This window comes from Acanthaster planci, linkage group LG13, assembly GCF_054643075.1.
Source record: "Acanthaster planci isolate LZ-2023a linkage group LG13, COTS_SCS, whole genome shotgun sequence".
Classification (NCBI taxonomy): Eukaryota; Metazoa; Echinodermata; class Asteroidea; order Valvatida; family Acanthasteridae; genus Acanthaster; species Acanthaster planci.
Window position 1 is genome coordinate 9,690,184 of NC_141789.1, and position 22,889 is coordinate 9,713,072.

Below are 22,889 nucleotides of genomic sequence, written 5' to 3' on the forward strand. Positions count from 1 at the left end.
GTACATGCTACCATCACTGCATGGCCTTTTCCATGACCTCAATTTCTGACACCAGTTCCCAATTGATCGAAATGGCAGGTACATGTGCGTGTAACTGCTGTTGACTGTCATGGTTGGTCGATTATAAGGAGAGTGCAGGTATTTTATTTGGAACGGATCGTGTTCCTAATTCCAGCAACCTGCTCCAAGAACAATGACAAAATGCCAAATCAGAAGCAGGATATTAATAACAAACCCCTTCAATAAAGTAATGAACGATACAGGCATGCTACTTGGACCTTGATTAAACACAAGGAAATTCTGATCTTAACAAGACCTTGTGGAGTATTTTTCCATCTTCAATGGCATGGTTGTGGTGTGAAAAACAAGGAAATGAGCTGATCTGAGAAACATTTACTATGAGAATCCGAGAAAAATTTACTGTGGGACAACGAAATGAGGAAGATACAGGAGCCAAAATATCTACCAAACAGAACACAAAACTGAACCAAAAACAACAAAACATAAACAGCACATTATATCTGTTGTAGTTGCTTTTGAACCTGGTTGAAAAGAAATGAAATCCTCATAAAACTGAGTTTATTGGTTGTGGAAACTGCTATACTACTTATGAAAAAACCAGGGGCTGAAAATCTGTGATAAAAATTTTGGCTTAGAGAAGAGACAGGAGCAAGAATAAGCCTAAATATTGTGGTGGGTTTTGTTGCAAATAATTAAGTCCACGACAGAAGAAATATTATGTCCAACGCTGAACATTTTATTAGTGCACAGGGGAATACAAACTGTATGTCGGTTCCCGACGGAATCAGAAATGCAAGTCCCACTCTATTCCAGTGTCAAGAATACTTATTTAACACAGTGTTTACTCAAAAAAATTAGAAACAAAACATCCAATTATAATTAAAATTATGAGAAAATCCATGAGAAATACCGGTAGCAGACAAAGCGTGTAGCATGGCCAAAACAACTTTACGCACTCTATCACAGGGGGGGGCCAGAGTGACAAAGTGAGCTTGCGCTGTTCGTGCCAACAGCGACAGAATGGTTTTAAAAGGGGGGGACAGGCATTGGCGAATAAACTGAAAAGAATACAATTATGAAGTTGCAATATACCTCCAATGGCTGGTAGGCCTATTAAGTGGGGGGGTGGTGCAAAATAACTACCTTTTCAATGCCCCCCCCAGCACGCCCACTGGTGGTGGTTCATGCGCACGCAGCGATTGCGCATTATGTGCACAGGAGCTTGATGGTGTCTACAGAGTAAACGCATACCCCATGGCAATGTGTGCTATCAGGTAATCGTTTACAGACTGCCAAATATTAACTACCAATGACCAGTATGCCATGCAATTTCACAACACTATTTAGATGGCCATGCAACTATGTAAGATTATGAAACTTACCTCTGAACTCAAACAGTACTCTTGTCAGGGCTTGCACGGTAGCGCTGACCATGTGCGGGGAACCAGCCAGACCAGCTGTCAGCATCTCAATGTACTGACGCACACAAACTGCACAGACAGATTGAACAGTGTTTTATCTTCATGGTTTGAAGGGAAATTGTCTCAAAACACAGGTCACAATTCAAATTTGGGGGACTTTCCCTGCCCCTCAGCAGATTAAAGGATACAAATCCACTGCACATTTTTGTAAAAACCCTTGAAAATGTACCTTTGTGTTTTAACTTCATCTTTTCCAATTTTTGTTTTGTTAGTTTAAAAGGTATTCCCGTACCCATGGGATTTTCACGCCAGTGCAAATTTCCACATTAGTGAGCCAAACTGTGATGAGATTCCAGGGAGAAATGTTGCACTGAGATGGAATTTTGTCATGAATTTTACCATTGTAAATCTCCCTTCCTCTGGTGACTCATTGTTGATAACAGGGCAATAAGCCAATCAGCAGCCCCTTCTCAAAAATATTTGCAACGAGGACATGTTGGCTTTTCAATTTAAAGAGGGAAGGCTGAAGCAAAAAGGATGTCAAATCATTCTTATACATGTACATACACATTCAAAACAGTATAAAATTTCACAAAAAAGTGCATTTACATGTATATGAACAAAAACTTGAAACCTGTAAAAAAGCAGTGTTTCTGCTAGGCTTCATATTAGGTATTTGAGGATAAAGATGGGTGTTCGTATCACACCCAGATCCTCAACAAAGGGAAAGACAAGGGTATGTAATGACCAGGGGCCAATTTCATAGAGCTGCTTAAGCACAAAATTTGCTTAAGCGGGAAAAAACTTTGCTTAATAAACAAAGGTTACCTGCTCAAACTCTATCTGATTGTCATGCTAACCAAAAAACAGCTAAATACAATCCCAAAACAATATACATCACATGGAATTTAGGCTGGTTACCTGATTCATCAAGTAAGGATTTTTTCATGCCTAAGTAAATTTGTCCTTAAGCAGCTCTATGAAATTGGCCCCAGAACAATCGTGGACCTCTTAGCTGATGACATCGAATCCTATACAGTGTAAGAAATTTATATAGTTTGTAGGACCACATCCTTTCTCTAAGACAGGATAAACCACCCTCCCCCTATCCTCCACCAATTGGGACTCAAAATTAAGGAAAAAGTGGCCAATATACATTGGTAAATCTCCAAGATGCTCCCCATTTGACCAGACATTAACAATCAACAATTACATGCAATCGGTGCTTGTTTTCCACACTGTTGAAGAAAAGATCTGGATCAAATGACAGGCATGCAACTTGGATTTTGACCAAAAAATAAGGAAATTTAACAGACTTTGTACAGTATTTTTTGATTTTCAAAGGCATGAGTGTGAAGTAAAAAATGAGGAGATCAACTGACTGGAGAAAGAGTTCCATTTAGAAAACTGATAACATTTTATCTGTTGACAGGTCCCGTTGCTATAGTTACATGTACATGTATATCTGTTTTACAGTGGTGTTATCTATCACACTGAGCTCACTAATGCACATGTACACTGTACATGGCACAGAGATCACTTTGATAAATTGAGACAAGCAAAATTTGTCTAGAATAGGAAATTCAATATTTCTTGCACCAATTATACTACACTCTACTGGTCTTCTGAGTGACAACCTGGGTCCAATTTCATGGCGCTGCTTACCGCAAGTGAAAAATCGGCACTCACCATAGCAGAAAATTCTGTGCTTATGGCAAACGTATTTCACCGATAAGCAAGGAATTTTGGCTTGTGCGCATGCATACATCCTATGGCTAAAGATTCTGTGCTTAAAAGGTAGCGCAGAATTTTTTCGCTTGCGCGGGTTAGCGCAGAATGGAGATCATAAGCGCGGAATTCTGCGGTAAGCAGAGCCACGAAATTGGGTCCTGAAATCACAAATAATGATCCAAGTATTTTTCTATGCAGATGCGATACTTGTACCTGCCAGTACAGTAAACACTTGTTTATATGATTCTATTTTAAAAATGAAGGACAATCTTTTGTTAACTGTGTGGTAGAACTGTTCCTTTATGCCATTCTAGACCTTCCATGCGCTACGTGAGTGTACCGTTTGCAGCACAGAGCTGAAATTAAATTGAGGCGGTCAGAATTGACCAAATGAACTGAAACATACCAGGTGTGCAAACACACACGTGTACGTATGTAAACACTATATGGCAGGGTTGAATGCAGGGTGCTCACAACCCAACAAAATGAGTTTGAAGGCCCAGAGGCCCTTGTGCGCACTGGAGGCCATCTAGTAAGATAGCAATCAATAGGAAAGTGAATGTGTTCATACATATGTATGTAATGTCAACATTTGTAAGTCAGACTGGGTATGAACAGTACTACCAAATTGAATTTTAAGCTGAGTACACTCTTCCTTTCCTGATGCATAGAGTACATGAAAAACTACGCCCAACACTTATTTCAGGAAATGTGGTCAGTTTCAGATGCAATCATTTTTATCGTTATTTAACCATTCTGATCTTAGCTGCGCAGACGAAACGTATGAATTATCAAATTTTGACTTTACTCTTTAAATAGATTTTGTGAACTGTTCAAATTTTCGGTCTTATTTGCGAAATAAAATGATCATTTTATTGAAAATGTGCATGTCAGATCAACCCTGATCCCATAATGTTTATACATGTATGTGGAGTTTTGCCCTTCGATGATGTACATTTCACAACACTGTACACTCAGAGTTTTCTGAGGGAGTGTGAACAAATCCACAAGTTTACCCATTAGGGACTCCAATTCATGACCTCCTGCTTACTAGTGCAGACATCTTTACCACTCGACCATTGAGCTTGCCAGGGTTGGCTGGTATAAAATAACCTTCACAACATACTTATAAGATTTAATTTTTTCATCGGGGAGAAGGTACGGCCAAGGCCAATTGTGCAGCTTTGTGTATTTCAATTCAAGCAGAGCGTCCAGCAAACTTGGCACAAATGCAGAGAATCGTACGTAAACTTGATCTTTTTTCCAGGGGTACTTTTGTACTTAGGCTGTAGACAACATTACACCAGTACGTTGTACACATATTGCCCATGCTGTAAATGTAAGAGACACATGATCAGCTGAACTCAGCCGACAATGTGCTGTGGCTCCACAGATAATGTAGTTCTATGGCTCCGTTTATAATATTCAGCAGGAACAGTATACAAATGTAAGTACATTAATACACTGACTGCTCCGTTGTCTTTTGGGCCTGTGCGCTCAGTTGTTGCAGTATCGATCACATGCAGATGTGGAGCTCAGATACATTTTCGTTGATATGATAAGGCATCGCTCTGTATGAGGGTTCATTTTTCACACACAAAAAATAAACTATTGTTTTTAGTCACACTTCAATAAATAAATCCACGACATTTGTGTTTGATAAAACTGAGCGCAAAGTCTGCTCCTTTTCTTCAAACCAAACAGTATACAGGTATCAGCAAGGACAGCCAAATTTGGCAATCAAATGTTTGCTGAAATTGACCAGTATCAGCCCAATCAGATATCTGATCAGATCATCAGTTACAACCTACTTGATAGCACACCCTGAGGTGGCAACTAAGTTTGAATTGCTTATCACTACAGCAATGGATTTGTATTGTGTAAATGGTATTTCAATTTTCAAGTTCTCTAATACATGTTTGTATTAAAATATGAAGTCCTCTGCCTCAAGTTTCTTGTTTTTTCATAATACATGTAGTTTATATTGCCAGTTTGCTGCTCAATTCCATGGGAAGATGTTAAATGGAATGGATTTTTTTTTAATAGCAACCTCCAAAATGCACCTTTGTGTCTCAGTTAACCTCAATTTCAATTTTTCCACTGATCAAAGGTTTTTTGATAACTTTTGGTATTATGCTATATTCATATTCATGAGCAAAACTGTGATGTCACCCCGAGAAAAAAGTCTCAGTGTTGCATTGGTTTGTGCACAAAATAGTCCTGCATTTTGGCGGTTTTCATGGTCTAAATTTGTCTTCGTTGGAGATTCATTGTTGTGCAAGTACATGCATGTAGCAATAACCAACCAAACAACCCTTTCTCAGAAATCTTTTCAGTGAGTAAATTCAAGCTTCACAATTTTTACCAGGAAAACCCAGGCATCGAACCATGTCTTCCCTGGATGACACCACAACAACAGCGCCCTCAGTTGTCTGGGAAAGCACAATCTACATTTCATTAAAGGGATGTCAAATCATTTTCACCTGTTGTGAAAAAGAGTATAAAGTGGTGGAATAATTGTGCCCGACAAGAATTCAGTGCAGCTACACTTTAACACTCCAACCTTTTCACTGCTTGAGGGCAAAACAATTGGCAACTCCTACATCCTCTATTTTAACTAGATCAAGTTAAATAGGGGCATTATTGAAGTGGGGACTGGTTGCTGCACTCATGTTTACGTTGCGTTCCATCTCTGTGTCCTGGGTTCAAATCCCATCCGGGCCGACAGAAGGACCCTCCGTGATTCTATGGGTGTCCTGATTCCATCATTCTGGGGTTTTCCTCCCACTTCTAAAACTGAACATTTCCGTCTTCTCTCTCTAGGTTTTCTCAAGCGACAGGACTACCATGACTTTGGACTTTCCAGCAAGCGTTGTAAAGAGTTGCATTAAAAATTCAAAAACCTACCTTCTCTTGTGTCCTCCCCCTCGGACCATCTGATCAGGGCATGACCCAGGTCGACCAGCAGGTCAAAGGCCACCAGCCTCGTTTTGGAATTGACCTCCTTGGTGCAGAGGATGACCTCCGGGATAATGGTCTCCAGGAAGTCCACATTTTTGGAAGGCAGGGCTCGTATGATGTGGATAATGCATCGTAAGCGGGGCTGGCACAGACAACAAGAGAATTGATTCTGCCTGCTACAGTCTTTGTGTTTTGCTTTTTTTCCTTTGTGGTGCATGTTTCGTAATAATAAGCCAATTTGATATTCTAACAGAGCATGCATCAATTTTAGCATGTCGTACATATGCATGCAGTTCACTTGGGATAACCAACAGGCATGCACATTAACAGTTACATCAGCGTAGCCTTTCTCAGATTCACTGAACATGATCAATACAGTAAGCCTTTATCCTTGCCAACCTTCATCATTAATGCACCAAACTGGCTGAAGGCACCAACTCAAGTAATGAATGAAAATGTGAAACACTGCAGTGTGTTTTGGAACCGAACAAGGACCCACTCGTCAAAACAAATCTGCAGGCGTGCAACTTGGACTTTGACAAAAAATTCCCAATCCTTACAAGTCTTCATGCAGAGTTTTTCAATTTTCAATGGCATGAGTGTAAAGGGACAAACAAGGAAATCAGCTGATCTGAGGAAACATTGCATGCCTGAAACTGATTGTTTAATCTATTGAAACTCATATAAACTCGAAAGCAATTTCTGGATTTTTGACAAATGTGCTTAATTTCGGCCAGGGGGAAAAGCTACTTTACTCCTCTGTGATACTCTCACTTTGGGACATCTCATGCTACATGTATTTGGTCATAGTGTTATACAAACGTCACACAGGTTTGTATGTGTATTATGTGTGGTGAGTGCCGTTTCAGACACATTCCTGTGCGCATCTGGTCCACTTGAAATACCGCAGTTTTTTAAACTAATACTGTGTGAAAACATATACATGTATATGTATATCTTCAATTTACAAGCATGGTAAAACTTTGTTGTAAATTTTTCTCAGCAAAGTTACACCTATCTGAATTTTTTGACAAATTGGAGGTCATTTTCATGGCTATTTCAGACAGCTACATAAAGCCTACAGGAACAAACTTATGGCCAAAAACTAGTATATTTTGGGATAAAAAATTTCAGTCTGAAATTTGAAAATAAAGAAATCACTTTAGATGCACCTTCATTTCTGGTTTGGACAGAAAGGTCAAACGTGAAAAAAAGGAGCTGAAAAGAATTTTTTTCCTACCCCTTTGGAGGATGGAGAGGCAGTGGACAGAGATGTGACCAGTGTCTTCTGGAGCTGCCGTAAGTGAGATGAAATGAACTGGCACCCTGCCTCGGTGGAACCATCACACAGATTCTCCAAGATTCGATAGGCCTTCTTCTGCACAGTGTGATCGGTGCTCTAACGTTAAAACAGTAACATAAAAGATGGAATGAATTTCCATCCAAAACTGGACTCCACTTTCCAGACAAAAAGTTGAAAGCTTGGCACCAGGAGTAAATTTGCTGCAACTTGGAACAGTCTGTGAGACTATATGTGACCTGTCACAACTAAATGAGCTGAAAGTCAGAATTTTCAAAAACTGAGATATTGGAATTTTTTAATTCAGCAGAAAGAGAGCTTTCCAATGGCATGTACATGGAACACTTAGGGTAAAAGTATAAGGTGACAATGTGACATTATTCTGGCAGCTTTGCGTCTTTGTTCTCAACATTGTTTCAACATTTCAGATCAGGCATAAACAATGCTATTATCAAAATTTCTGAGAAAATGACATTTTATTTAAAATACGTGATTCTGCAAAATATTTGGAATTAAATAGGAGACGGGTTACTCTTTCCAAATATTAAAACACCCAAAAATTGACCTCCACTTCAATATGGCTTTGAACCCTTCAAATAGGAAAGAGGGGGATGCGACTTTACTCTCATTTTGTCGTGACAGGTCACATATGCAATGAGCCAGTTCAGCATTTCAACGGTATATGCTCAAAATGAAGTATGCCATAGGTCATTTGAGAATGTGATTATGACTGAGGTCAGCATTATCAATGTGGCCATACACTGACTCACATGCACTGAACATGTTGGAGCTGACATGGCATTGGGTGCTTTGTGCTTGAGTGGTCTTGCCTTTTGGAAACAACAAATCAGCTCATTAAGCCAATAGGCACAGAGGCAGATTCCAGCACTCAGATCACTCAGATGTCCTGCAGCTTTGTGCACATTCAAATGAAAACTGGTTGTGTATACTCCTTGCCAAAACCAGAGGCCCATTTCACAGACTTGCTAGGCATACAAATTTGTCAAGCACAGACAAGCCAGAATATAATGTATTCCATATTTCTTGTGACAGAAGCCAATTTCACAAAACTTGGCATAACGTGTCACCATGCGGAACGTCTTATGGCACAACTCTGTGGTATAGCTTGTGTGCACAGTGTACTTATGGGAGATGGCACAAAGAGCTGCTTAACTGCAAAGCGTTTCTAATTATTTCAAACATCTTAGATGACGAAGTTACACAATTCAATGGCAGCCATTCCACACCACCATAGCATATTCATGTCATGGCTGTGGCATATAAGTAAATCAATACTCTGAAATACTACCTTTGTTTTTGTCTGAGCTCAAATTGACTTTGATATCAAAGTGTTCTACCTTCAGCAGCTGCGAGACAATGTCAAAGAGCTTGGTCATGTGATCCCTGTCAAGGTGAGGGGTGACAGCGATGGCCAGGTCCATCAGGGGGTGCCGGTCAGTCCCCTCGGCCATGAGCTTGCTTGCCAGCTTGTTAAAGAGGTCGGTGACAAGCTGAAAGATCATGAAACAGCAAAATGATCACACATTACATTCTCACCGACTGCTGATGTCTGATTTAAGACAACGAACCACAAATACAAAGATTACAAGGTTGCTCAATGGAGCTTGTAAATAGCTCAAAAACCAACGAGTACCTTTGGATCTGCAATTTTCAGGTAGACTTTGGCAGTCTCAAGAATGGAAGCAAGTGACGTGTTTTGACGGGCATTCCCACTGGTGTAGATGTTGAAGAAGATGGGCAGGAAATTCTTGGCGAAGCGGGCCAACTCGGCACGATTCGTCTCTACGTTGAAAAACCAAAAAATCACTCTTTCTTAAGAAAACAGATTTTTTACTTTTTTATTGAAGCAACATCAATGTAATGTACCAGAAATATTTTGGGCATACATGTATAGTACCGTTCTCAATTTTTTTTTTTTTGTGGGCAAACCTCTATGGGCTTGATGGCTTTGTCTTGCACAAGTGTTGAGATCAATTTTGCATGAAAGGTAGACATACCACTTTTCAACCATGCCATATTTTATACAGGGTGTTGTCAAATTAATTTTTCACTAAATTTGAGCAAAAAGTATATGTATATACATGTACATATGTGATCTAATGTACTTGTACAAAATGACAAAAAGGTTACAGAAGTTTCGGATTAATATTGCTTGATACAGTTATCTTCACTTTGTTTGTGCCTTGCATTTCGAAGGGGTAACAAAAGGGTGCCAGAGCGCGACATTAGACAAAAAGAGTGGTCCAACAAAACGTACATGTACTAACATCATCATTTTTTGTCTGCCAAATTAAATCTGGCATATACCAAGCTTACATGAGAACACACTCAGTTTTGATAAAAGTCATCGGCACAGAAACACAGTATTGCTTTGGGGACTTTCAGCTCTGTATTTCCTCTGGACATTTACTTGACCGCACCTCCTGTTGGTTGGACAAACACTGTAATTTCACCCTCAGCTTGGCCCCCTGCCACAGTAGCCAACAACAGGTCACGTTACACACAGCTAACTCACCGTTGTCCATGTTCCGTGTGACGAGATGGCGGATAGCCAAGCACACGTCGTGTCGCAGGTCGGGCCTGTCACTGAGGGCTGAGCCCAGGATGCGGGCGATTCCCTTGAACCCCGGGCAGATGTCAATGGGGTCTTTGCAGAACCCCGGCAGTAGTGACCAGATCTGGGACTGCAGAATGTCATAGGTCTTGGCCTCTACATTACGCCCTTGCTGGCTGTACTCCAGTGCTGCAAAGGCAGATACGCATAGTCGACAACGCTTGGAATATGGTACCGTACAATCAATCAACATGTATCCCTCAACCCCAGTCTGATCAAAATCTAGGTTCTCACCGTCAATATGCCACATCTAAATATCAACATTGCAATGAAAAAAACAAACCTCCACTTGTCAGCACTATTCATCAATTAGACCACTTGTACAAATCCAATCAGGGAACTTTTAATCGATTAATGTTTGCATCGTGATGAAGTCACCAATAAATTGCTGTTATCAACTACATACATGTAACAAGCACTGAGGCTTCATGCAATGTAGTAATAATGCCTTTTGTTTGTGGTATTTAAAATTTCCAGCCCATTCCAGAGACTGTGTCCATTTGTTGGTATGTTCCTTGTGCAAGTGGTCCAGAAGAATCTCCTTATATGGACTTGGCGGGCCCGTGGCAAGTTCCACGCCTGGCGATGCACACAGACTCTTGACCAATAAGAATGGATTAAACTGTCTCGTATCCAGGTGCCTGTGCATGCTTTACGCAGCGGGCATTATCAAATCACAGCGGCCATTATCAAATCACAGCGGCCATTATCCAATGAAAATATAAGTTGTCTTGGACAAGTTGTCTCAGGTATTTATGAACCATATATAACTACATTCATGAAGATCCCTTCTCGAGGATTTTGAAATGGAACTACTGAAGACGAGAGGCCCCAGGTCACTCATGTGACAAACCTTTTGATTTGAGCTTGGCTGCCAAGGGCAGGAAATACTTTGTGAAGAATTGCAGCTTGGTGTTGCATACGTTGTCTCGGATAACTGGAAGGAGCCAGCTTCGAGGGAAGTCATAGTTATCCCTACAACCAGACAAAGAACGACCACATTTTAAATTTACTTCAACAAGGTTGTCTTACAAGCCATATAAAGTACCTAATTGTGGCATCATTTTGAACCAGGAAATGCAGTGCAAACTAATGGAGTGTGCAAGCTGTTTGTTCACGCCCTGGTTCTCAAATTAATGTCTTTTACACACACATAATTGTGACTGTGACATATTTACCTTGGTACACTACAAATGTTCATGCAACATCACAACAGGTTAAATGGCTTTAATTGATCATGCAGCAACATGTGACTTACACAGTCTACCATCACACAACATAGAAGTCAAAACCAATGCAACAAAAGCAAAAAAGGTAAGCAGGACACTTACTCGTCCCCCGTAATCTGAAGTGGAACGGCCCCCAGCACAAACCTAGGCCCCATGGTGCGTACAGCCATCCCAACGGTGCGGTCCAGTTCCTGGATGTAGGGGAAGTGGTGGGTGCTCCTCAGGTCGCACATGGACTGCAGGCATTTCTTCATGAAGCGACAGCCCTCTTTACCAATAACCTGGCATGGGAGGACAGAAACAGAACACTTTTGTTCTGTGAGTTCGCAATTGTCCTGAACCCCTTGACGACAGGAATTTCTTCCTGAAAGCCGACTCCAAGAATTCCAGCCTCGCTTGGCCACGAAGGCTACCTGCCAAACCGCAAATTCTCGGTTTGTGGCCCTGCGTGCTCTGCACGCTTTGAATTACATGGTGAAAAGGCTGATTGTTCGGTGGCATGCGGCTCTACACACGCTTCCACATTCCCGCTGCTTCTTTTCAAAGTGGGGACTATTGTGAAGCTAGTGATTATGATGCAAAACCAGTCTTTTCATTTATGGGCTACGCACAAAGACCAATTACCATATATACAAGAGCCAGGGTCTGCCTTCTTTCACCGTGTTCGCTCGAATAATAGCGGGCTGAGGATCTCAATTTTTACGGCGGCTATAGCCGCCTCCCAGCGCAAAGGGGTTAATATAAACACATCCATCGTCTTGAATCGAAAGCAGAGTTATCCAAATACAAATTTTCTTTAAAAACCTTAATATCTGTGAGACCAACTATAACGTAAAAGAGGCAAGTAAATATTATCATTCATGTGCTCCAAATTATGGACAAAAATTTTATGTCATCCTTACGGTTGTAAGGAAATATATTTTCAAAGCGAGGCTATATTTGTAATTACAACAAAAAGGCCACTGTATAAACCAGCCTTCCCTTGGGTGTGGTTGACCAATTACAGGGTCGTGGTGCTCCTATATGAACATGTATATGTGGGTGCCAGGTCATTCCAGCAACCACAGTCATGCCTTAAGGACAGACTTTTCTGTAGTCTAGATTTTGTTGCGTTGAGTTCTGTCTGCTGGAATCACAGCCTACCTTTTGAAGTCTAATAGCCTAGCACTACCAAATAATGCTGTAATGTGCTTACTAGAAACTTACATCATTGACTTGCGGTATGAGGCTAGTTAAAACACCTTTGATTTATAAAGGTATGACTTAGTCATTTTGTAAATTATTGAATTTAGCAATTTAATGTAAATTTGTAGCGAGTTTTTTGGACCAATTTGTGTATGTTGCAAGACTATGGGTTTACATGGATACGACAATCTTTCGATTTCTTTCTTGTAGGTATGTTTAACCTGACCCATTATTCTACAGTGGCCTTGCAAACTGCAAATTCTTATAGATAATATTCCCTTAATGATATTTGGTTTTTCGTAGTACGGCTGTTTCACAATAGTGCGCCTCCAAGAGTTTGCAACATGTTTGCCAATCACAGTGCGTAAAATCTGTTGACTCAATGCGCATTTGGAAAGGGTCGACAAATTTAGATTTGGCCAATGTGTTGCAAACTCTTGGTGGCGCACTATTGTGAATCGCCCGTATTGAGTATATCTTGTGCTGAAGTGTGACCACAAAATCGTTGCTGGGAAATTTCTGACTTCTTCTCTACTTGTTACCATTTACTGTATTGTGTGAATAGTTTGTATTAAATTTTTCACATTTCTGCATTTCACGCAATCCTCTCAGCTCTTTTGTTTTTATTTTTGTCATCTCGGCTTGAGCTTCTTTGGGTTCATTTTTAGTATGCTTGGTTACACCAGGCTCGTTCCTATTTCATAGTTTTAAAAAGGAGGATGATTCAGGAAGCATGATGAAAAATTATCATCTCACAAATAAAGCTCATTTTGCAACCCCCAAAGGTGAAAAATGCTGACATTTTATGATTTGAATAAGAATAGAGACCCATATTTAAACAGCTGTTAAAGCACCAATGAAATATTTTGCATTTTTTCCCCATCTTAGTGAATAAAAGAAATAATTCAGCATGCATGGTCCAGTTAACTAATTTAAATCTTCAATCTAACCCCAAGTGAACCCCATTCAGACTAACTGGAGTTGACAGCGTATGCTGTGGTATTTATTATGTACATGTATCTTCCCCTAGGCGCAATATACACTGCAGCCTTGGTGACCATACATCGGCCAAGCCCCTCATTCCGTTACTGGAGTAAAGGCACTTGTGAGCAGGACTCACGCCTAAAATTTTTGCTGCTCTTACCTCAAAGAAGGTGCGCATGACCTGAAGCACTAGTCCCCAGGATGAGTGATATTTGTAGGACAGTCCACCCTCTACAGAGTGGAACATTTTGTGGATTGGAGTGGATGTGTTGCTGGCTAGCTCAATGGACAACCAGTCACTGGCAGGCTTCACACAATTGTACAACAGGGTCTGTTTATGGAACAGAAACAATTACAGCTTGGATTGGGGGTGTCATTGCTGCCCAAAACTTTCATTCTTGTGAGGTCGGACTAGGGTATTGATGTATATATGCAATGTTACTTTAGCGTAAATTATCATAGCAATTCGTAGCTTGCACAATGCACCTTTCACTGGGCACTACGCGCACATTGTACATCAGAGCCATTAATTTGTGAACATTCCATGACTGATGACCAAATTAAATTAAACAAATCCTAATAAAAACCATCAGTGACAGGTATTACACCAACACATGGGCAAAGGTGCCAGCCTTGGGCCCTGGGGTCACTTTAAAATGCCCCTCACCTTCATGACCTGGGATGCTGACACCATAATTTCAGTCTTCTGTGAAACGAAGCACGCCATGGCAGTGCTGAAGAGACGAGGCAAATGACTGATGCACAACTTCTGGTTCACTCTGAAGGAGCAAAAAAAAAACAGCTATCTTTCTTGGCCTCATTTCCAAAAAATATGCAAAATAGTATTTCTTCTGAGTTTTCTTCAACTTACAAAACGAAGGAATGTCTGTAATAGGTAAACGTAAAATTGAGTTTTTTCGAAGTGTCTTAGCAGGAAACATTTCACAAATCTGTGGTATGTTTGCATGAATGCCAAACTCATGATTTTAAAAAGATCTGTTACGAAGATAAGACAGAGCAGACATCACGTAAGCGATCCTGATTGTGATAAATTGCTTTGCTCGGGGACATTGAAAATGCTTATTGACCTGGCTAGGTTGGTGTGAGCTGCCTCCATGACAGCCAGCCAGGCCTGGGTAGGCTGGACGTCATTCTCCCCCGGCTGGTAGTCATACAGTGCGTTGATCAGCTGAGCGTTGAGGTCGGCGGGGAGAATGGAAGGCTTGGGCTTGGCTACGAACATTCCATGCAGTGACTGCATGCAGACTGACGTCATCAGCTGAAGAAAGGAGACAGAAGGGCACAAAAGGTTCACAGAATGAGTATATATTTGGATCCCAGTGCAGCCATGAAAGTGATCAAATACATACGCCACACATGGACATCTGCTGGGCAGGTACTAGGGCTGTAGATGAGTCAACCACAAGTCTCTACAAGCCCATCATAAGCCATCCAGTCTTTAGCCAAGTCACATACTATTCAATTGAACTGTGACTAAAGCTTTCCTTTGTCATTGTTTACCCCGTTACTTGTGACTGGACTTGAGATAGAGGTCGTAAAATGACCTCTGCTGAACTTGACTACAGTCCTCGTAGCTACACTGTACACACACAGTTACAATGGGCCCCAGGCGGGACCAAGAGAGGTCCAGCCAACAGAATGAATACTCCTGACCAACATGGTTTCTTTCCAATGTTGGGGTGCTTCTGCTCAGGGCAAACAGACTTAAAACAAAATGACGCCAAGCTCTGGTTCCTGTGCTTTTTCTGTGAGGCTCAATGGATCGTGCCCAAACTCCCTATCATAGACAGTGCACATGTAAACAGTGGGTGAGGATGTATTACAGGTCTATCGATTTCACAGCAATTGCCAAACCTTGGTGTTACAACCGTCATAACTGCTAATTAACCCCTTCTCAGTGGGAATTTCTTCCCGAAAGCCGACTCCAAGAATTCCAGCCTCACTTGGCCACGAAGGCTACCTGCCAAACCGCAAATTCTCGGTTTGTGGCCCAGCGTGCTCTGCATGCTTTGAATTACACGGTGAAAGGGCTAATTGTTCGGTGGCATGCGGCTCTACTCAAGCTTCCACCTTCCCCTTGCCTCTTTTCAAAGTGGGGACTATTGTGAAGCTGGTGATTATGATGCAAAATCGGTCTTTTCATTTCTGGGCTACACACGAAGACCAATTACCATATACACAAGAGCGAGGGTCTGCCTTCTTTCACCATGTTGGCTCGAGCGTGGGCTGAGAATAATAGCTGAAAAGCGGGCTGACGATCTCAATTTTTACGACGGCTACAGCCGCCTCCCGGTGCGAAGGGGTTAAAATGAGCCCTTTCTGATCTGCAGGTCACAACATATGTTACCTAAAAAGGCTACATGAAGTGCCTAGGCACCACACAAACTGGTCTGACAAAATGAAAATGCGGCAAAACTGGAATATTACCAGAACTGCGGAACTGAGTTGTTTTTGGTTGAAAACATACTACCAGCAGAATAATAAAAGAAATTAAGGTAGCCATTCGTATCTGACCTGACATGTTTGTTACTGGAAACATTAAAAAGAATAACATCTCCTTTTTTGGTTTGGTTTTTTTTTTTGTTGACCAATTATCAGCCCAAAGCTACCGGCACATGGTATTCTCCACTTCTTCAATAACAACGTAAGGGCAAGCTGTCATTGTACAAAAGCCAGAGGCAACTGATAAAATACAAGATGCAAAATGTGATTGTACTGTCACTCTCTGGGCAGAACAGCTTCCACAGACATCTCCATTTATCTCTGAAGATATCTGGACCAATACTAATGTTATTATGACACAGCAGTGCATTTGTTAACTTTAAAATGGGGCCAGCTAACATGTTTAAATTAACAGAGGGGGATCAATTGTGACTCACCACATTGCTTAATGTCATCAGTCTGAGGATTGTTTCACAAGCTGATTTCAAGCTATTCTGCGGCAGGCACGACAGCACATCCTTCAGAAGCCCCAAAACATGCATCGTTGTGGCCACCTCCCCAGTTCCTATGGACCAAAACATCAGGGGTCATTCCATGAGGGTTGGGCACGATTTGTGACAGTGCCAATTGTTACATGGGTTCTGTAAAAATGAACAGCTATTTCCCTGCATGTGGATTCAAAATTGACATTGTTATACAGAGGTGAATACTGAGGTGTGTGTTATTTTTACAGAATAAATGACCTATTCTAAAGGTCATGACAGGTGGTAAAAGTTACCGACATAACAATGACACCGTCACAAATTGTGCCCCAACCTCACGAAATGACCCACAGACGGTAGGCTGTGCGATTATTAAGGCAGTAACAGTGTGATGGGATGGTTTTAACACTGGTAAGTTTAGGGGCCTGCAGATGATAGTGGACCAAACCAAAGGCAAGATCCATTACTGTTGCCAGGCCCCTGGCTGGTTTGAAACACACTAGTTTAAAACCAACCCAGCACACTTTTATTTACACAGTGTAGTCCCATCAATTTAAATGTTCACATTTGAGATAATTATGCACAACCAGAAAGCAACAGGTAAAGGGAATTTCTCAGCTCTAAATAGAAAACTTACATATTAAAAATTTATCAAATGTCATTCACGCAGTTGACTGACCAACTTTAGCAAGCTCTATGGCTGACTAAAGATGCACGCCACTTGTAGGAAAAAAGTTGCACAATCAAGTAAAAGAACTCTATTAAGCTGGAGGCATCTTGGCTCACAACCTTACAAACAATACTGGCTGAACATAAATTACAAGGTTAGATTACTTGATAAAGCCCACATTGACAGAGCAAGAATGGTTAAGATTTCTGCAGAACAAAATACTGCAGTGAGACCTTATCTCACAAACTACTTCCGTACCTCCGCTGGACTCTATTTTCTGTATGCAGAATTTGGCCGTTGCGCTTGCGGCCGGGTGGCATGGCGGGGAGTCCTGGACAATCATGAAGCTGCTGCCCTTCAGGATGGCACAGACTGCATGCTGGGCTGCCTTCCGAATCTTAACGAAAGACACGGGAAGCAGAGTTAAAAACAGACTGACTTCGTAGAGGCTCCACCTTGGTGAATTTCTAACTTGAAAAATTTAATACTCAGAAGCGTTAGGCAAAAAAAGCTGCATTTACCAAAATGTCTAGATGAGGGTTAGCTAAAATTTTGACTGCACCAGAAAGACTATTGTACTGGATGATTATTACATGACTACATATCGGTAAGTTGAAAATAAATCTGCTATAAGAAGTCCACAAGTTATGAATATTAACAGAAAACTTAAAAGTCTGGCTTTCCAAATTTTAAAAAATTGCCTTAACTCTTTAAAACTGGGACACAAAAGATCCTTCATAATGTACTGGTACCTTGGTGGATTGGCAGGCTTTGATTGGTGTACGACATAGCTTTGCTTTTCTCATATTCGAAACCGGTTATTTGTTGCTACACGTATCTAAAAAGGTCAGAGCTTTCCTGTCTACCTTGGAATGCTCCTTTAGGGAACACTGAGTGCTTGTAATAGAAATTCCTATTGGGAACATGCATAGTGTGGTTCTCAGACCAACAGAATCTTTAGGTGCTGTAGCTGATGAGGTCACATGACCAGCACAAGAGGAATTACTCCTATTTCAAAAAATTTCCAAACCCTTTTTTGTTCTTTCCAAATACCTTGTTATTATTGTATACACTTTTGAATATCTGTTGTGTATACATGTAAATTGTCCATTTTTCCCTGGTCTAATTTCACACTAATTTTCTTAGTGTATTTTGAAGACTTAGTGCTGCTTAAAACTGCATGATGCTTATAGTAAATACTACAAAAACAAAGAAACACATGCACGTGTTACTGGGTCACATGCTATTTTTGGTAGTGGTGGTTTCCTGCCCCAATATAAGAGATGTCAAGGGGTTGTTAGGGCAGGGAACCAGTCCAGAACTACAACTTAGACTAGGTTTCCCAGGCAAACCACTGTTACAGTTCAGGAATATGTAGTTCTCGGAGGGAAAAGCAGATGTTCAAAATCGTAACAAGCAATTGTTCTTGGGACATTCTTTGACGTTCCCACTTTTGAGAAACTCCCAACATTCGTGCCTTTTACCTTCGGCTTTTGATGGATGGTGTAGCTAAGTATCCCATGATACACCTGCATGGTAGACGGTTCGCTCCACGTGCCAAAGTCCTGCTGCCGCAGCGTGGTGCTCAGACACACCAGGCACGACCGCAGTGAGGTTGTACCTGATTGCTTGGCATGATGGGCCAGAATGCCCAGGAAAGATTTGCTGATGGCCGAGAATTTCAGCCGCAAAACAGAGGCTGGAATTCTGGGAGAAAAAAAGACAAAAATGAAACACATTTTTAGAGCACATGCTGTATTGTGGAACACCAAAGACAGCAAACCAGGGCCAACTTCACACTGCTGCTAAGCTCGTAAATTGGGTGAGCACAAAAGAGGTTTACAAGTACAAACAGATTACCAGCCAAAAGGTCACCGTGGGTACTGGGTTTAATACTGCCTGTGACTGGTACTTTGCTCATTTTTGCTCAGCGTGTCATACACCAGTGTACACGTAGACGCATTAGACACGTAGACACGTTAACTTCCGGTTCCATGGTTCTGTGTAACTCTATGTTCAGTGGGTGTAGTTTAAACTGAAGAAATATCACACTTATGCACTGGATTGGTCTACGGGGTATTTAAAGCCAACAGGTGCCAGCGCAGTAATGGCATCCAATGCAGGTCACTGCATTTACTCTAACCGCAACGCATATTGTTGGGCTTACACTACACAGTACTACAAAATACTAAGTAGTAATCTGAGCCTGAAGGACCTAGCACTACAGATTACTACTTCTGGCTAGGTTACTTCCATTGTTACTTGTACAGAGAACAATAAAGCCATGCATTCATTGTGCCACAGCACTGTATGGTCCATTGTCTTTTCTATTTTATCTTATGGCTTCAGAGAACAATAAGGTCACATCCTCTTACAAGCGACAGGACTGAATACTACATTTTACTACAACTAGTACTTTGTAGTACTATGCAGGGTTAGGGTTAAGCCTATGTAGCCTTATAATTCAGCAAACTTGGGAATCCAAAAGGGACTTGACGGATGCACCGCACGCAGCACCCACATTTGTGGGTGAAAACCCATTCCAGCTGAAAGGACTTTTTTTTTACCTTTTGATGACGAGGCTGAGCAGAAAGAGAATCGCTGACAGTGACTCCTCACTTTCCACATTGTCAAGAGCTGTCATCTGAGGAACAGAGGCGACAAAAGAAATGAACAGCAACAGTTTTTGACACAGCAAAAGTTTAACCAGAAAAGGGAGGTGACATGGCAACACTTGACATTCAAAATATAACACACCAGAGGCAACTTTTTCAGTGAACATTACCGTTAGCATTTCACCCACACCCTGTATGCTCTCCAAGAAAAAGCAGATAATGGGAGCTATAGTTTGAACCTTTTTCAAAGACCTCAAGTGAACTTCAGTATACTGCTCTATAGTAGGAGAATGAAAATTTTGGGTGTTGCAAGTCTTGTTCTTGTTGCTTTGCGGAACTGTGAGGGGCAAAACAGGGAGTTAACGATAAAAGAATGCTTTACCAGAGCTCCAAAGTATTCTGTCTCTGTCTCTTTTCCTCCTTGCTCCCGGATAACCTCGGTCACTGCAGCCAATACAGCACAAACCTTGGACAGAACACCACAAGAAGACAATTAGCTCAATGGTTTAGGGCTGAGTCAATTTGAATAATTCGCTATTAAAAAATTCGACCTTAACTTTGATTGAATGTCCAATCATTCAGTCGTATCCACCGGCAGATTGTTGATGAACAATTCGTATACAAAATAAGTTGCAATAATGCACACAATTGTACATTATGATCAATATACACTGTAATAGCTTCTCACATCTAGGAGTATCTCCGGCCACGATTTAGCAAGATTTAAGAGATGAACAATACTTCTTACCCTGTTGTAATTTTCTATTCCTTTTACATTGTTTAATGAATAATTTACTTTTGGAATCATTGTAAGATTTGTCACTTTTCATTTGAATCTGCTTGAAACAAGCCTTCATATGCAATTTTTCTCAATTAAAAAGAAAAGAACATGTTCCCTTCCTTTTCATGAATTTTGCATTCAAATGTTCAGATTCGAAAAATAATCTTCGAATATTTGATAATCGATCGAAAATTCGGTTATTCGGCACATTCGAGATCTCATTCTCATTCACGTGTTGTTGTTGTATGCAACTCTTGCGGCATTCACGGGAAACGATATCTCGTGCAAGTATTTCAATAAGGATGGTTCCCTCAGTACTGATAAATAGATTTGGCTGCTGACAGCCAGTGGTGAGACCATACCCTAGGGCCCGGTACCCTGCGGTTGACTGGATAGTCCAAATTATCCAACATTCGGTGACTTCGGTCGAACTGAAGTTAAATCGAAGCCATCTCACTCAAATTTGCCAAATGATGTCCTTTTGACCTCAAATGCAGGGTTAACTTATACACATGTATGTATGCATAAGGAGGCACTGTTTTTATGCATCTACATACATGTACTAAAGAGACAAGACAACCTAACTACAGAAAAGCAAGAACTGGCGAAGTGTGAAGTGACCAATACTGTTTCAGAACCTCAAGAGTGTTTGCCTGTATTAGGGAGTCAGGTTGGCGTGGTGGTTCTTTCCTCGCCTTTTGCCTCTGCGGTCCCGGCTCGAATCCCAGTTCGGTCCACATGTGGACTGGGTTTTCAGTCCCTACTTAATTGCGTGGGTTTTACCAAGAATATGCCTCTAGGGTTTCCTCCCACCTCTAAAACTGTAACTGCTTCTCACTGTCTCCCTTCTACAGATTTCTTTACGTTTACGAGCAACAGCACCTGGGGTGCTTTTGAGGAATCCTTGGAGTCATTATCAGAAATGATTAATAATAATAATGATGACACATAATGACACTAACACAGGTTGAATCCCAAGTTAACACAGTACATGAACTAATTGTAAAACATACACTCTACTTCAAAGTAAAAAGGAAAAAAACATTTAAAGTCTCAAAAGCTGTCACAAAGGTTTGATTCAGTTATCATGGTTGTATGTATTTGAGCTGTGACACCATGATCAACAGGTGGATTTGAAGCCTACATAGGGTCACAAGTCAAAACCAATGCCCACTTCACCAGGCAGGCCCTGCACAAGTGCCAATCCCTGGGAGGGGATGTCCTGAATCATTTATGAATTTCCTCATCCGAAGGCAGGTCCACGACCTTCTCAAAATGGAATGGTTTTTGAGTCTGAAGTGCCTGGTGGCAACACACAGGTATCAATAAGTACAGTTACGCCTGTTACGCCCTAACTAAAGCATAAGTCCCAACTATAGTTGGGACAGCCCCAACTATAGTTGGGACAGTCCCAACTGTAGTGCTGCAGTTGGGCTGGCCCAACTATTGTTGACCAATGTCTATGGCAAATGTCTCAACATTATCCAAATCAATGTGTCTCACACTAAAATGTGGCACTTCATCTGTTCATCTAGCCCTATGACCAATGACACATGTTGGGCACATCATGCACACAGGACCTCTCTGCTGTAGTTGGGCCAGCCCAACTGTAGCACTCTAGTTGGGCCAGCCCCAAATATAGTTGGGACTTATGCTATAGTTACTTGCGTAACATGTCTATGGAAATGAATAAGCATGATGTACACGTAAGCTACATGCAGCCCAAACAAATAGTCAGAGCCCCGAGCCTATGTCTAAAGAAAAGGCTTACCTCTCTGTGCGAGGCTGCATTTGACTCCCAGTATCGCTTGACTTTGTCAAAGGCAGGATTGGAGCAGTCACTGACACCACTCAGGAATGTCTTGTAGGTCTCTCCTCCTGCAGATTTGATGTCGTCGCTGATACCAAAATCCCTGGATTCCTCATTGTGATGCGCCAAAGCTTTTTCAGTCAATGGAACACCACCTGAAAAAAACAGCCAATATGAATCCTTTCTGGCATTCTCGTTGCATCATGGAACTGGACATTAAATAACAGTGTTATATTTGAGTCCATCACATGTCCCTGTACATGTAAGTCTATCACAAGTCCCTGTACGTCCATCACAAGTCCAATCACTATGACTGGCTTTGTGAAGAGACTTGTGAAGGGACTTGTGACTGGCCTTGTGAAGGGACTTGTGACTGGACTTGTGAAAGGACTTATGACTGGACTTGTGAAGGGACTTACGGCTGGCCTTGTGAAGGGACTTGTGACTGAACTTGTGAAGGGACTCTTGACTGGCATTGTGAAAGGACTTGTTAAACTCAGCACAATGGAAGGTTCTGAGACTCTACTATCGCTGACTATGTCCAAATGCTAGGCAATTCATAGAGTCCTGGTTACAAAGACTACTACAACACTGTCAATTC

At 41.4% G+C, this 22,889-nt stretch overlaps 1 protein-coding gene across 1 annotated transcript in view; it reads right to left on the reverse strand.

Annotated features, from left to right (window-relative positions):
- rrp12 (ribosomal RNA processing 12 homolog) overlaps positions 1-22,889 on the reverse strand; it is a 65,469-nt gene that overhangs the window by 40,746 nt on the left and 1,834 nt on the right. The window contains exons 2-18 of the mRNA XM_022251001.2: positions 22,250-22,443; positions 20,080-20,163; positions 19,650-19,726; positions 18,567-18,789; positions 17,341-17,479; positions 16,368-16,495; positions 14,556-14,746; positions 14,135-14,246; positions 13,628-13,798; positions 11,401-11,579; positions 10,923-11,044; positions 9,971-10,198; positions 9,089-9,237; positions 8,793-8,945; positions 7,375-7,533; positions 6,081-6,276; positions 1,404-1,511 (exon numbers count right to left, since the gene is read on the reverse strand). Of these exons, the coding sequence (XP_022106693.2) occupies positions 1,404-1,511; positions 6,081-6,276; positions 7,375-7,533; positions 8,793-8,945; positions 9,089-9,237; positions 9,971-10,198; positions 10,923-11,044; positions 11,401-11,579; positions 13,628-13,798; positions 14,135-14,246; positions 14,556-14,746; positions 16,368-16,495; positions 17,341-17,479; positions 18,567-18,789; positions 19,650-19,726; positions 20,080-20,163; positions 22,250-22,443 (2,613 nt within the window). The remainder of the gene's footprint in view (positions 1-1,403; positions 1,512-6,080; positions 6,277-7,374; positions 7,534-8,792; positions 8,946-9,088; positions 9,238-9,970; positions 10,199-10,922; positions 11,045-11,400; positions 11,580-13,627; positions 13,799-14,134; positions 14,247-14,555; positions 14,747-16,367; positions 16,496-17,340; positions 17,480-18,566; positions 18,790-19,649; positions 19,727-20,079; positions 20,164-22,249; positions 22,444-22,889) is intronic.